Source organism: Cydia fagiglandana, chromosome 14, assembly GCF_963556715.1.
Source record: "Cydia fagiglandana chromosome 14, ilCydFagi1.1, whole genome shotgun sequence".
Taxonomy (NCBI): Eukaryota; Metazoa; Arthropoda; class Insecta; order Lepidoptera; family Tortricidae; genus Cydia; species Cydia fagiglandana.
Genome location: NC_085945.1, coordinates 14,659,053 through 14,676,158, shown reverse-complemented (window position 1 = coordinate 14,676,158; position 17,106 = coordinate 14,659,053). Strand labels below are relative to the sequence as shown.

General features: G+C 37.7%; 1 protein-coding gene across 1 annotated transcript in view; it reads right to left on the bottom strand.

Annotated features, from left to right (window-relative positions):
* The window catches only part of LOC134670924 (carbonic anhydrase-related protein 10), a 59,269-nt gene that overhangs the window by 24,361 nt on the left and 17,802 nt on the right, over positions 1 to 17,106 (bottom strand). Inside the window, exons 2-3 of the mRNA XM_063528757.1 lie at positions 5,307 to 5,392; positions 4,796 to 4,843 (exon numbers count right to left, since the gene is read on the bottom strand). Coding sequence (XP_063384827.1) covers positions 4,796 to 4,843; positions 5,307 to 5,358 — 100 coding nt within the window. The 5' untranslated portion in view covers positions 5,359 to 5,392. The remainder of the gene's footprint in view (positions 1 to 4,795; positions 4,844 to 5,306; positions 5,393 to 17,106) is intronic.

The window sequence follows — 17,106 nt, the reverse complement described above, 5'->3', positions numbered from 1 at the left end:
CATTGGTACGAGCCGGGATTTGAACCCGCGACCTCCAGATTGCAAGTCGCACGCTCTCACCGCTAGGCCACCAGCGCTTTTAGATAGATAACGTCACATATTAAATCTTAAATAACCAAATTCGGACTTTGACGCCTTTGATAGGAACTGGTGGGAGACGGGTCAAGACCAGGATACGTGGAAAGGGAGGAGGGAGGCCTTTGCCCAGCAGTGGGACTCTAGGCTCATATAAATAAATAAATAACCAAATTCGGAAATAAATGTATATTCCTACTATTCTTCCCCATAGTTGCCTTATCTGCCATTCCAAAACGCACGCAAAGCGATCTCCAGATAAGTAAAAGTAGAATAGAAAAGTTTATAGTTCGCGGTAAAGTTTGAAAGGTATCGATTGCCAACGGTGTTTAAATACATACCTACTATATATAGGTCACTAGATAAGTTTTGCAATATACAAATATAAAACAAGGAGGTGGCCTATCACATAAACTTTTTAAAACTATATTTCTATATAGACAATGATTGGGAGGAAAACATTTACTTTCTTTTTAAGTTTACTTGTTATTTACGGTAAATGTTTGTCTAATAAAAAAAATAATGAAGTATATTATTTATGAATTCAATACTTTCTATGACACTTGACATCATTCCGATTTTATCGTACTTTTTCATATTTGATATAAACCGAACGAAAATCCATGATATCCTAAGTATAGCCCAGCAGTATTGTGTTATACAGGGTGATTTCTGGGTCGTGATCCAGAACCACTTTTTCTGACTCTGTAAATGATCCACATTATCACATGATAGTATTTGATTAAAAGATAATTACTTTAATTATTCTTATTTTTCAAGTAAAATTAATGTTATACTAAGTAATTATGGTCACCCTATGACTTTTGACATACTCTGTATGGAAAGCGACAAGACGTCACATTGAGTAGGGTCACCAAATTGTATGCAAAAATGTTTTTTCCTACTTGTCATCTGGAAAATAATCATCATTATTGGATATAAACAATAATTAACAACATCATTAGGCTCATCTTTGGATTCTGTATGATGTCTGGCTCTCATGCTCCACGACCCCGAAATCACCCTGTATATATCATCCAAAACGAAAACTACAACAATAGGTACGTATTGTTCCAGCCTTTATCCATAGCGGCTCCATTTTCGAGAGCAAAATAACCGTTGTCCGTCAAATCACAGCGATTTTCAGCGAAAGCATACAAAAGCTGAACAGTTCCCAGCTTCATAATCATTTCCATCCGAACTACCGCATCGACACAAAACCTGTATTCCACAAAGGCCAGTAAATATCCAAGACGAATAACCTCTATACAACACTTCCTCGCCCTCGCCCCTTTAATTTTTTTTTCATTATAGCTTTAATCGTATAAAATATCTTGCTTTAATGACTTATAAAATTAAAATTCAACTTTCCTAGCCGCTGACATATGCACAAAAATATAGTTAAACAATAACAATAACAAAAGCATTTTAGACATATTCTTATTTAAAAAATTTCTAAGGGCTCAAAATGCTTTACGCTATCTACTTTTGTCACTGAAGCGCAGTCTATCAATTCCAATTTTACGTTTTGAAATTATAGATAACAAAATTTAGGACTTAAAAATGTATTAATTTAAACTTTAGGGAGGCAGTTTCCATACGCAAAAAAATGGATGCCATCGGCAACATTGTCGATTCTCGCGGCATTGTCAGTCCAAAGAGAATTAAATCACTACGGCTGTCAGTCTTATTTATTTACTATAGTCTTATTTCACTAACCCTACATTTTACAACTGAATTAACATTTAAACGAATCCTACGAATAGGCATATTTAAAACGATGACGCACCAAAATTATCCTCGCTACTCAAACAGAACGGCTATCCAAGCCCATGTAATACACTATCCAATTCAATGGGAAATCGGGACCGCAAAATTCGGCCATCGCTGTGCATTGAAACGTACGTAATGTTAGTAGGGTGTCCGTGTCATTACCGGGGTCCCGTCATTACCGTTACATTGGGATTTTTGTAGGTCAAATAAAATATATACCACGGTAATTATTTTTCTTTGTAAAAATAAAGGTGATAAGAGAATATGTTTACAACGTAAATACCCACTCTTGTTTAGATATGAATAGTTTGGCGATGTGTTATTAAAGGTAGATTGGAGATACAGTGTAATTAGGCTAGCATAATTATACGTGCTGGGTTTCAGTGTGTGTAATCTAATTTATAGTATCATGCAAGGCGCGTTTATTATTTTAATATTCAATGTCTGATGGAGCCTTAAATAAATACAGCGTTGCTAGAAATATTTTATAAAAGTATTTCGGGACATGTATCCGAAAATGCACTCAACAAATATATTTTACAATCCATACAGTCATGTATTATTTATAAGTCTGCCGTAAGAGTATAAATAATTATGATCAAAACGGTAACTGTAGGCATTCAGTATCTGGCGGCGATCTAGGCCAATTTTTTTTATCTGTAGGTTTTTATTGAATGTAAATAATAAATTTTATTTTGTTTGTTTATACAGAATAGAATACAGAATACAGAATACAGATATTTATTGGTAAAAATAAAAGTACATTCTACAAGTCACAATAAAATACAAATTATACAAGTAATAAAACAATAAAATTATAGATCAATAAAATAACAATAACAAACAATCATAATTTTCATTTCACAGTGTTGGGTCAATGATCTTTGGTTAAGGTTATACACATAAACTCATCAATTGAGTAGCATGCGTGTTCAATAAGCAATAATTTAAGATTATTTTTGAAAATTGAGTCACTATTCGAGTCCTTTAATGTAGACGGGAGTGAATTGTACAGCTTTGGTCCGATTACACTAAGCGACCGTCGCGACTTAGCGAGTCGGCAACTCGGAGCAACCAGTAGGGGAGACCTGCGGGGCGGCTGATCACAGCTACGTATGGATGCATTAGTTTTATACGTATGTATATTTGCTCTGACGTACATACAAGCCGACAGGACAAATATACAAGGTAAAGTTAATATTTTATGCTTTTTAAACAGCATTTGTGCTGGGTGGTCAGGGGGTTTACCGTCGATTATGCGGACAGCACGTTTCTGCATCCTAAACACCCTATCACGTTCAGCGGCTGTGGCCCAGAGCTCAACACCATGTGTAAGGATCGAATGGAAATATCCGTAATACGCTGTTTTGAGATTGACAGCAGTTAGACTGGGTGCTAACCTGGACAGTGCATAGCAGGCTGAGGCCAATCTGTCGCAGGTCGACTGGATATGGGGACCCCAAGTCAGCCCAGCATCTATTTCAAAACCAAGATATTTAACTGTATCAACCTGAGGGATTTGGATGTTATTAAGTACAATATTTAGTTTTGTTTTAATCGTGTTTCTTAACTGGAAGTGTACAATATTCGTTTTATCCAAGTTTAATAACATGCCATTGGCATTAAACCAGTTGACAAGATGGTTTATTACAAAATTAAGTTTCGTTTTTAATGTTTCAAAATCATCCGCATGTACAATCACACAAGTATCATCAGCAAACATGATATATTCTGAGCCAGGGCAAGCGCTCGTGATGTCATTTACGAGGATCAGAAATAAGTTATTACCAGCAATTGATCCTTGAGGAACTGCACAGTCACCTACTGCTTCTAGGTTTGACCTTGAGTTATGTACATACGTGCATTGTTTTCGGTTATTTAGAAAAGATGCAATCGTTTTATGAAATACACCAGTAATCCCATACTGAGCTAATTTAGTTAACAGGAGAGTATGATCAATCATCTCGAAGGCGCGCGACAGGTCGCAGAAGACTGCAGCGACCTGTCGGGCGTCCTCGAGGTGTCGCAGCACCCGTGACACAACATCCCGCGCAGCGTCCGTCGTCGACCTTCCCGGTTGATATGCGTATTGTTGACTATTTAACAAGCGGTTTGAAATGAAATGTTGCATCAGTCTCTTACTAAGTAGCTGTTCTAAAACTTTTGAAATGATAGGCACCAGAGATATCGGGCGATAGGATTTGGGTGAGTCGTATTCACCTTTTCGATATTAATAGTGTACATAAATCTAAAATAATTTGCCAAATAACCTAACTTACTAGTACCTACTTATCTGAATTAATGTAGAAAAATAATTTATCAATTACATTATAATTTTTTTATATGTAATATTCAATGTCAGTTTCACATACGTTTATACAGCCATTATAAATGTTGTCTATCCGATACTTCTCTTTAAACCGTCTGCAATACACGAAAGTCAATGATATATATTTTTTTAATATATGAGTGTTTATTATGTAATCTAATTCTGACCCTTTAACCTTATGTCCCAAGACCTTCAAATTACTACATACATACGTAGGTACGTCCGTGAAGCTAAATATATTCCAACCAATCATGACTGTTTGAATATTTCCTAAAATAATTATGTTTGGCTAGAGGTTAATCGCGCAACACAGTCATTACCATGTCATCAGATTCCAATGTCCTTTGACTGTAGATAAATGTCACCCGGGTTGGACACTAGCCTGTACAAATGATACGGGCCGTCATTAAGATGGTATCTCCGTCATTACCCTGTGTCATTACCGTGCCGGGTAGTTTTTCGAGTGAACGTGATTAGGGGAATGAATGAGAATTGATATGATAGTGTCATTTGATAGTTCAGAATGGTAATTACAAAACTATTAGATTTCTAAAAATATCATGAGTAATAATATTAGTTTGTATGGAAAATGACTGATAAATGTAGAAAAATGCTTACCAGAAATTCCATCGTACGTCCACCATTCCTCCCAGCTTCCTGATATATCTGTAAGGAAATAAAATAAAAGAAATAAATATATATTATATTAGGTACCTACTTGCAAAATAGAGAATACGAATGAGTATGTTTTTTATACATAAAACCTTTTTCTTCCATACAAAAACAATAGAGCCCACAATATCAATAAAGTCCACGTTTAAGAGGAAGTGAAGTAAGCCACACACACAAACACAAATTAATGCTTATAAGTAGATTGATTTCAAACAAAACTTCAGGATTTTTTAAACTTTATGTTTATAAAATTACCTTATTCGGAAAGATAAATAAGATAAAAGGAAAGTAGTGATAAAAGCACGAAAAATTTCGTACATTGATCCACGATTTTCTATCTACTTACTCTTGCATTGCGTGTCCTGTCAAAATCGTTGCAGAATTTTCCTGGTCTAACTTTAGACGAAATTTTTCGTGCTTACGCTAACTTTAGCCTAACTTTAGTTTAGCAACTGACCTTTGACTGAAACACAGAGGAGCGTGAGTATGAAGAGCGAGCATTGGTGCATGGTGGTTGAGGTCACGACAGCATCGGGTCTGGGGCTGTAACAACAAGAAATAATGATTATTCGTACAATATTCTTCTAACAAGTCTACAGGTCTAGAATGACAATGGTAATTGTGGTATGCAAAATGGAAGACACGTAGGTATATTACATTTCAGGAGTGCAAAAGTATCTAATCTACCAGATACGACAAAAACGTGACCACTTTTGAGCCACAGGTCGCGGCCGCTAGTGGCTACTAGCGGCCGCTATAAAACGTAAGGTTAGCGGGCTGTAAATTTAGAAAATGTTCAGATTTTTGTGTGCACCTTGTCCGATCCGATATATTTGATGGGGACTGCTCATACAAAAATACTGTCAGTCACAAATTACTACGTATTTCCACGCACCATCAATTTACAGCAACACAACATAACCCACTCCCTCCCCCCCTCCCTCCCTGCTCCCTGACACTGCGGGGTTGCGAACTGCATCGCAGCCATAATTTTGTTTTTAGTTTTAAGATATATTTTGTATTAATATGTATGCTAGTTTTAAGGTATTTATCTATGGGCCAATAGTTGCCTGAAAATAAATGTTTTCATTTCATTTCATAACCAAATCTACTACCGAGCTAGTGAAAATAAGATGCAGGGGCCAAATTCGACATGTACAACTGTCAGATTTCGCATCCACGTCAAATCAACAGTTGATTTTATTGCATAATGAGTGTTGATTCCATCAACGGTGGATAATATCATTTGGTACAACGAAAACTCAACTCTAAACTAAGGGTGGTTCGGTTTGGTTTGCTTGTCACCCTAACTGTGGATTGTTAATGTCAAATTTTGACATTGTACGTATTGGAGAACTTTTGATTTTTCCCACATCAACGGGAGATCAACACGATACCTCAAACGTCACTTGTCGAATAGGGGTCCAGATTTGCAGATGATAATATTTCGACATGCCTGGATAAATTAAAGCCGAATACAGATGCAATAAATATATGCAATAAAGCCGCTCACAGTGGTCGTACAGTTGGCTTTAGAAGCTGTCGTCGATTTCTTACATTTAAAGTTAAGTTAGTTTTGCTCGGAAAACGTATAAAAACTCAAAAATGCGCGTTTCCCAGAGATAAGACTCGATTTTTTAAGACCATTTTTATTTGTGTGTTTACTTATCAGTTTTATCACAAATATTTGTTCCTGAGATGTGGACCTATCTATTACGTACCTATCTAAGTAAGTATATCGTCACCTAGTGCCCATAGTACAAGCTTTGCTTAGTTTGGGACCCTAGTCCCATCGATCGGTGTAAGATTGTCCCCAAATATTTATTATTATTATATTAAACTGAAAATCCCGTAGTTCTAACGAACAAGATCGTCCCTTTACAATCGTGTTGTTCGAAACAACACACTTCCGTAACTTAAACTTCGCCTTATGTAATCCAAACAAGTGTAAAGTGCAATCAATTCACTTAATCAAGCCAACCTGTAATCACGGGCATTGTTGAGAGCTTATAAATGAATTCAAATGATAGCGCGGCTCGTTAAAGGGTAGCCGCGCCGGAACCGCTATCAGCGGGTTAACGGCGCGGCCTTAAGCATGAGCGATAGCGGAAATGGCTCTACTAAAAGGACGCTGAGCTTGATGAATTTCGCACATTGACACGCCACTTCCTATCTCTATCGCACGTGCATAAATCATATTGCTGCCTGGATCACACAGTGGCTTGTCCGCCGATCATTAGCGGGACAGCAATATAGTTATGCGTTCGATAGAGATAGAAAATGGCGGGTGAATGCATAAAAAGTTTCGTACTATATTAAGCGTTCTTGTTTAAAAAAATATTATGCTAGTAATTTACCTCGAAGTGTACGTATTCGTTGTCACTAACACTGCATAGCAGCGTCGTTTTCGTTTACCTCACATGATAATTAAAGAAATACATCAAGAAAATTGTTTTCTTTTCAAAACGTCGTTCTTACTGACCCTATATAAACGTCTTATTTATTAATGTCTTGATGAAATTACCTTTTTGACATTTTGGCAATGCAGCCGGCTGCATTTTACTGCGGCGCGTCATTACTGCCGCAAATATCAAAAATTGACAACTCTGTCCAGATTTTTAACGCTGGTGCAACCTCCATCTGAACGGTACCTTAACGCCAAAACATTTTCAGCTGGCTGCCCTAAGGAACTTATACTCATAATGATGACATCAAAACGATTTTTTTTTATTTCACTCATAGCGCTCATGCCTTGTGCCCTAACACCGACGCAAGTAGGAGTGGCTAACGACCAAAGATTGCCCGCGGCTCTAAAAGATATTTGGCGCGAAAGCTTTCGTTAAAGATTGTAATCGTCCCGCGGGGTTGTATCGGCCGTGTTTGCGCCGTTTTCTTAAGTGATTATTTTATATTATCCTTATACAATCTATACAATAAAATACACTTTATAAAACAAAGTCTGCCGCGTCTGTTTGTTTGTATGTTCGTGATAAACTCAAAAACTACAACGATTTTTACATATAAATAGAGTGATTCTTGAGGAAGGTTAAGGTATAGTGAAGACTTGTCTAAAACTGTTTAAGGCTTAGTATATTTAAGTTACTATTAAGCAAAGAGAATAGATAATTAGTAGCCCCTCTCTACTACTCTACTCCTGTCATAGTAAATTTTGTACTCACTGTAAATTTACTGCCATCTATCGACACACGACTAAAACTCAAAATAAACACGTATAAAATCATCAAAATAGTGTATATAAATGGATAAATAATTTTCTTATTTTTATATTATTTTGACCTTTCTTTCTTTTCTTGATTTTCTTGATTCTTTGATATCTACCGGGTGTGGCCTGTAATATGTGCAATAGTTATTTGTTTTACAAGGGGGCAAAGTCGTTGTTTAACCGCTCGTGCTAATATTGATACCCGAGCAAGCGAAAGATTCCAAAATTGAACCACGAGCGTAGCGAGTGGTTCGAAAAATGGAATCTTGAGCGTTGCGAGGGTTTCAAAGCACGAGGGTTAAACAAAATTTGCCCCCGAGTGAAACACAAAATTTTTCACCACAGCAACCCGAAGCAAAATTTAAATGTAAAATATCAAACAAAATCAAACCAAATCAAATCCAAATTAATGTTATTAAATATTTGTCATCCAAAATCATCATTTAAAAGTCAATTCTACCAGCAAACATAAGAAACAAACTCAAAACTTGCATTTGATTACTTTGTCTCACGTGTGAATAAAATGCAACTTTGTTATCAGTTTTCGAAGTGCAAAGTAAGCCTTTCCGAGCTGGTGTGGTGAAAAAAATTAAACAGTAGGCTGTACTCGTCATACTGACCAACATTTGTTCAGCGACTTATAAAAATACGTTGCTTATCACGCCTTAAACATAACAAAATTCGCAATACATTGCGTCTTAGAATAAACTTTAAAGTGTATTAAAAATCAAACCACAAGTTATTTTTAAAAGTCGCTGAGCAAATGTTGGTCAGTATGAGGAGTACAGCCTACAGTTTAATTTTTTGCTCATATTACAGGCCACACCCGGTATGAAGTTACATATATTATGTCTTTGCTATTAAGAAATTAGTGCTGTACTCTAGCGGCAGAATATTGCAGTAATACTCCCTATTGAATTAGAAGTACGCCTTTGTAATAATTTTAGTCCAGCCGTCCCACCGTTAAGAGGGCTTACCGCGAACCACGTTCGAGGTGTTGCCTCTCGGTCGCACTTGTAAACTCGTACGTAAGTGTGACAAGGAGGCAACACGTCGAACGTGGTTCGCGGTAGGCCCGCAGTTCGCGTGTCCACTCGCAATTACCTCGAACTCATAATTATTTGTCTTTAGTGTTAATTACAACCACTGATTCATGTCTGTAGGCGCAGGTCACTTATGTAGATGGATTTTCACAACTAATTATTACAATTTAGACCAAGTGACACGGGTCACTTTATTTGGGATATCCACACCGTCCTATTGTTGTTATTCTTTAGTGCAGCGGTCGGCAACAAGCGGCCTGGGAGCCTACCTGGTTATTTTGTATGTAATATTGACAAACGACAATGTCTGATAAAATCATAAATATTAACAAAGTGCGGCCCGCGTCTACTTCGGTAACTACTATTAAATTTGGCCCTTGCCTGATGCTAAAAGGTTGCCGACCGCTGCTTAAGTGTATGAACCAGGGGGCCTAGCCAAGTTGACCATCGAAGATAACGCTAATCGAAAATTAAAAAATTAAAATATCGTATCGTAGTCACGTGATTTTTCGGTAAATCTGTCATCCCTCCCATTTTCGTTTGGCGTTTGTCGATGTATCTACGATTGATATCTTGGCTAAGGTTTCTGAGATGTCTATAGCATAGCGGCCTGGGGGTACAGCCAAGATGACAAAAAACTATGGGCCCGATTCGGATTTTGAAATAGACATCTATTAGATATCTTTTAGACATAACCAAGATACGATAACGATATGTTTAAGATCTAATCTGTCAAATTTGACATTTGAGCGATTCTGGAGATACTCTTAAACGATTTCCACAAGATATGATTTAGAGATCCAATTCTCATCTAATAGATATCGTACTCTATCTAACGTAAAAGTGACATTGGTTGCCCGAATTGCGCTGCAAAAGAGAACTAGTTGATATCTGAACTATAACGTAGCTAAAATGGATCTAGTACGTGTCGTCTCTTGTGGATATCTTAAAGTTCGAATACTGCAGTATAATGGTAACATTCTATTTCTAACCGCAGCTGCACTACCGGTACTAATTGCGTCGCTGCCATTGTCAATTTCCATAGTAAAATGAACAGTAATGCAGCTGTCGTTGGAAATGGACTGTCACCTTAATGCCCTTAAAGTCTTTAAAGGTCACAGTTTGTCCCTCTGCTTGAGGCAGATAAGGTCAAGAGGTATCAAGTTGAAATTAATAAGAAATTCTCAAGTCATACTTAGTGTATTACTCGATATAAAGCTTCCATTAATTCCTCACATAGTTTCATATGAATGATTTTCCTTATACTCTAGCCACCATGCTAGGAAGATAGCTAATACTTAATAATAACAGTCTAAGTTTGCACCACTGCATAACATGCACCACCCCGCCTCGAGTTATGCGTGCTGTAAATAAATACAGTCGACGTCAAAAATATGTTTACACTTTTGCACCTTACTCCATTGTAATAAGGCTAAAAGTGTAAACATATCTTTAACGTCGACTGTACGAGCGTTTAATTTGCTTGGCATTAGCGTTATCTGCAGAACCGAGATACGGTTAATTTCCTCTCTGGAGAATCTTTTTTGCTAAGGAATCTAAGGATACGAGGAGCCCTATTCAGATATATCAACTTGATATGGTTTTGATCTCATTTTGAAGATATCTTACGCTGTTTAAGTGCATGCCAAATGAAGTGAGTCGTGTAAAAGCTGCGCGCCAATAACCAAGATGATCGTTAATGTCGTATCAAAACCGTATCACATTGTTAAATCTGAATAGTGTTAAAGATCTTGGATAATATGGAGGTAGGTTGTAACAATTTGAATACACATTGGTTAAATTTAAGTTGGTCTAAAATCTAGATGGTAGTGACCATGCTTACGAATCAGGTGAATCAGGTGGGCAATTATTTGTAAATAATTTTGATACTTGATCCTAAGTTATATAAATATAAATATTTTCCGAATGTCGATTTAAAATGAGAGTGTAGGAAATTTCGATTGTATGGCGGCGGCTAGGTGTGACTCTTAAAGGATGACTCACATTAGACTGGGCCGTTGCTGAACCGGAGCTTTCGGACGTCCGGAGATTTGTTTTTTATGGAAAGCACCACGTGATCACCAATCAGCTGTCATAGAAAATGATATGTCGGACACCCCGGCCCAGTCCGGGCTCGGCCCGGTCTAGCGTGAGTGATCCTTAACTCTTAATCATCTGATATTTGTGCGTTTTCAGAAATAAATATCGAAAACCCGATTCTCACAGATCCCGGTGTTTTTGGGTTCTTTTCAACTTAGAATCACTAGCATATTCAATTTTGATGATAAAATAAAATGTCCCAAAAATTTGTATGAAAATTGTACATTCCACTACGTCACGCACATGCAAGTGAAAAACTTTTTCATACTAAAACGTGACGTAATGGAATGGACATTTTGGGACATCTTTTTTTAATGGTCGGATGAAGAATGCTGTCGATTCTGAATAGAATGAGCCCAAGAACGTCCAGATGTGAAAGAATCAGGTTTTCAATATTTATTTTTGAAAACGCCAATTTTGCAAAAGCGTTGGCATTGAACTGCAAATCGATAAGCAAGTGAGCAAGCCATATCCCCCAACAATAACATTTGGGTCCCCCCGGCGCCAGCGCGGCGGGCGCCAGTCTGTCTGCGCCCGTACCCCGAGAGAATTGGGACAGATACTTTCTTGTACGCTAAAATTGTTTGAAACTGAGTGCCTACCGCGAATCACGTCCGACGTGTTGCCTCTCTGTCGCACTTGTAAATTCGTACGTAAGTGTGACAGGGAGGCAACACGTCGAACGTGGTTCGCGGTAGGCCCTCTGCACTCAGTTAACAGTACGCTTCTGCAATTTATACCTAGTGTAGGTAGAAAGTCGAGTCTTTTGAGTCTTCATTTGAAAAATTCGACTCGACTTTACAAGACTGCGCTAAAAAAACTTCCGAATCTTCTAAGGACCTGTTAAAACAGGTTTAGGTACACAATGATTAGTGTTAAATGCGAGTAACAAATGTAGAGTTAGTCCAAAAAAGTCTGCAGCGATTTTGATAGCCCACGCAGTGTAAGTGTTATTTATACGTCATAATTGAATAGAAGTTTGACGTTTAACTGCACACTTGCACTGCGTGGACTATCAAAATCGCTGCAGACTTTTTTTGGTCTAACTCTACGATCTCGCACTTTACAATCAATGTGTAAATGAGGCCTAAGACCCTTGTTGAGGCCTTTATTTATTCTTTTTAAGCCCAACTTAGAAGAACTTGCGCCTTTGAGTGTGTTTTTATTTTCATGCTTTACACACGACCGCCCAAAAAAGGAGTGTATTGTTGAGTTTTTTGTTCTAAAAAACCGTTTTCTTCATTTCAATTACAAAGAAATCTTTATATTATAAGATGTCGTGATATGAAAAACGCCTTTTAATACGAATAGCTCATTAAATGTGAACTTGTTTCTAACAGAAAATGTGTGGAAATGTAGAAATAACAAATTTCAACCGACTTTTCCACGACTCACGCAATTTTGAAGTTTATTTATAGCGTGGTAAAGATCAAAATGCGCTAGATGGTCGTTAAAAGTATTCCTCGCAACCGGAAGTAAACAGCGGTTGGTAGACAAAGCTCGTTCTGCACCGGAAGTGGGTGTATCTGCAAGTTACGTTACTTGTTAATGCAATACAAGTGTTTCTCTACCCTATTGTTTAGTTTTGACTTGGATTATCTGAAAGATAAGATGCTTATTCTCTCTCTTTCTCTGGCGATAGTTATAGGGCCCGATTCGGATTTTGAAATAGACATCTATTAGATATCTTTTAGACATCACCAAGATACGATAACGATATGTTTAAGATCTAACCTGTCAAATTTGACATTTGCGCGATTCTGGAGATACTTTTGAACGATTTCCACAGGATATGACTTAGAGATCCAATTCACGTCTAATACATATCTTACTCTATCTAACGTAAAAGTGACACTGGTTGCCCGAATTGCGCTGCAAAAGAGAACTAGTTGATATCTAAACTATAACGTATCTAGAATGGATCTAGTACGTGTCGTTTCTTGTGAATATCTTGAAGTTCGAATACGGCAGATAGTTAGTTTGACTATTTGCACAGAATAAGTAATACCGTACAGAAAGGAAACTTCTGACTGAATACTTTATCACCTACTACTGTAGGTACCTTAACAATTAACATCCTGTACTACATGTTGTTTTAAGTATCCTATCAAATAAAATTAATTCTGATTCTGATCGCAATAATGCGTTTCCTTTCTATATGGTAGTATATATTATTTATTCTGTGCTCTGGTGATGTCACGCTGCAATAAGTACTGCAGCTGTGACGCTGATGCAGTCTGAATCCAAACGGTACCTTTATTGAACTGCGTGCGAACGCTGCCTTGGCCTGCTTTCCGTAACCGAATATCACATTAATTATGTATCTATTATGCTCGAATGCGTAATTAACTGATTAATTATGTGTAATTACGACTCTTTAACATAACATTAGGTGTGTGAATCGGTGCCACTTTTCATGCCAGCTGTTTTAATATAATGAAAATATTACTCCGTATTACGGGGTGATATGAGAAAATTTAAGTATGGATTTTTTTTTATTGTCTTATTTGATTTGATCAAGGCCGATTTTTTTTCTTTAATATGACATACATACAATATATTCAATTAATTACTTTATTCGGAAGTACCTAACAAGATTCATCAAGATTAAGTGCTCGAGATTTTCTAATTCTGTCACAAGGAAGCAAAATGACATATGTAATATCTACAGGCCTATTCGGAGTTCAAGATAATCACAAGATCTAGAGACGATTTAGAGATCAACTAGATCTACAGTAGATATCAACTAGATGTGAATTGGATATCTTAGTCATAACTTGTCGAAATCGTTCAAGAGGACCTCCAGAATCGCGGAAACGTCAAATTTGACATATGTATCTTACATAATATCTTTAAATTATCCATATCGTAACTTGTTGTAGTCTAGTAGAAATCTAATTCATTTTCCGAATCGAGCCGCTAGTTACCTACCAATTTAGGGCGTAATGAGGGATTCAAGTTTTAATTAACGCCGAAATAGTTTTGCTACCATATGACCAACACTGCTAGCTACCGCGAGTTACAATGTCCACTTATTAACTATGATAGTGCCAAAACTAAGTTTCCGTTCCATAAAAGCAGGGGTAGTAGCTGTCGGGTCATTGACCTCGCGGCGCCAAAACGTCGCGACTGCCGGAATGTATCTCTATCGCAGATAAGGGTGCTTTCAAAGTGGGGGTGTGACGTCACTTTATTTTACTAAATATTTCAACAATCAACAGATGGCGCTGGAGGGCCTGTCGTACAGTCAGCAACAATAGTAACATATGAAACTAAACGCCAAAATTATCTGCACTCAGAATATATTTCCAAAAACAGATATAGCTCTACAGTTGGCGTTCAAAACAATGATTTCAAAGGTAAAGATAAACCCGTTCATATAATTACGACCGAACATTCAGGTTTGGTGTGCCTGAGTGGTATGATACAACGCGATTCGTTGATGAGTTTGCATTACACCCAAAATGACATTTAAATGACACCGCTGACCTGGCACCATTCTTAGTGCCGTCTTTACGAAGTAATATATAAGTCAATGGTTCAAAAATACTTGTCACAGTCTTATTGTTCTACGTATAACCTCGTAAGACCCAGGGCAATTTGGGCGCTTCTGAATTTGCAACTTTCTTTTTATTTCTATTATTATATGAGTTCAAAACTCGAATTTAATTTGTATTTGTACAAGTACACGGGGACTTACGAGGATAGAGATATAGGCAGGGGAGACCGAGGTGAGTTGTGACAGAGGAGAGTTGAGACATTGTCGATTTTTTGGAATCTAATAACTGTTAGTGAGCTCGCAACAGTGTGCGTTTGTTAGCTCGCAACTTGAACTAACAAACGCGCGCTATTGCGACCTAGTTTTTAGTTAATAGATTCCAAAAAATCGACAATGCCACAACTCTCCTCTGTCACAACTCACCTCGGTCTCCCCTACCTATCTCTTTTTGTTACGTTATTAGAGAATGGTAGACTTTTGACACTTAGTCTGATCCGTTAATATCAGTGCTACCTTCTAACTATTTTTTTAAACTAGATGCTAGGTAAAATGCTTCAGTAGAGAAACCTGAAAGCTCCCGACTCATTCATCAGTCGGCACTAGTAAATTACTATGGATGGGGCCCGGGGGACGCGATACTAGTTTAATACCTTAACGCAACCACTGAATAGTGATAGCACTAACTATATAGTGGGCAACTATCTATCTAGATATACTAATGTGTCACATACAGGTCAATACAGGTAAAGAATAACTCACGCTAGACCGGGCCGAGGCCTTCCGAGAGCTTCCGGCGATTCGTTTTCTATGGAAAGCACCACATGATCACAGATCAGCCGTCATAGAAAATGACATGTCGACCCCTCGGCCCGGGCAAGGCCCGGTCTAGCGGGAGTGATTCTTAAGTAGCTGCGGGGTAAGTGTAATTCTAGTCTTCATACGGCGCGGGGCCTGTTTGTGGTCGTATTTGATATCCGATATCGGATCGGACAATATGAAGCGCTTTAAGTCCTCGCTTCGGCCAGTGTGTTTTTTAACAACCTACATTAGTATGCAAAAACTACCCCAAATGAATAAGGTCAACTCCTCAAAATTCTATTTCGCCCTCAAATTTAAAAATAACCGCTACATTTAACCTCGTTCACCGTAATGCGGTGTTCCGTCACCAAAAACACCGTATGTAAACTGGGTTCTTTTGTCAAATAAGTCTTTTTGTACTGTAAAATGGCGGAGGGACAAAGGCTTATGTTACATTAGAGGAAATTAGATAGGGACCGCCGGAAGTGTTGTGTAGACGACAAAAATACTGACGATATTAAACTGGAGCCTTATTCAGACACAGGCAGTTGATGCCAATGTAATTTTAATTGAATGTGAATGTCGTTTTGAATATGCGTTGTTCCCACACTCAGGTCAGGTGTCATCTCAGCAATAATACAATTAATAACGTTCATCAAGGCTGTCATCAACACCATACCCAAGTTATTTGAAAAAATACTAATTAGAAGCACATACCTAATATCTACCTAATCTAAGAGCTATATATTCTATGCTGCATAATATACTTAAATTATACTGCTATGGTATGCAGGGTAACGATATTCAACTCAAAAAAAATTACAAATTGGACATGTTTTCGTGATTTCTAGCCAACTTTAACCCTTAAGGATTTGGTGGGAGTCTGCTCATGAAAATTATAGTCTAGTTTCCGTGTATAAAAATACAAGATAAAAACTACAATTTGGTTTAAGCCCCCTCTTAATCCTTGTATGTATTTCTCGTTCAATATTAATGTATATAGCAAATAAGCTTACAATAATTTTAAAAGTGGAAAAAATACTGTCTTGTGTGAGACTTGAACTGACGGCCTCTGGATCGATACTCTAGCGCTCTGCCATCTGAGCCACCAAGACCTCATCCATAGCCAGCACATATACATATATAGCATGTATATAGCTATCGATTCAGATTAGCACAAAGCCACAGGCCGCGTAGCCAAGATGCCGATCGCTTACGCTCCGTAGCGATCGAAACGCAACTGACACTGTCGCACTAATATGGAAGAGTGATAGAGAGACATAATGCTTATCGTTGTCGAAGCGATAGCGATTGTAACCTTGGCTACGCGGCCAGATACGTCACAGTACGGTCTGCAAGTACTCAGCGACTCGAAGATATCGGATTCCCGCAAACGAAATACAAATAAATGTTGCCGTCTATTACACCGTTTTGATCATATTCTTAATTATTGGAATTTTTTTGGACGTCACTGGTATGATTTAATTTATAGCATGGCAAAATAACTGACGATCACCGCTGCATTGCTGCCGCGACTATAAGGGTAACATTCCATTTCTGACCGCAGCTGCACTACTGGTTCGAACGCGTCGGT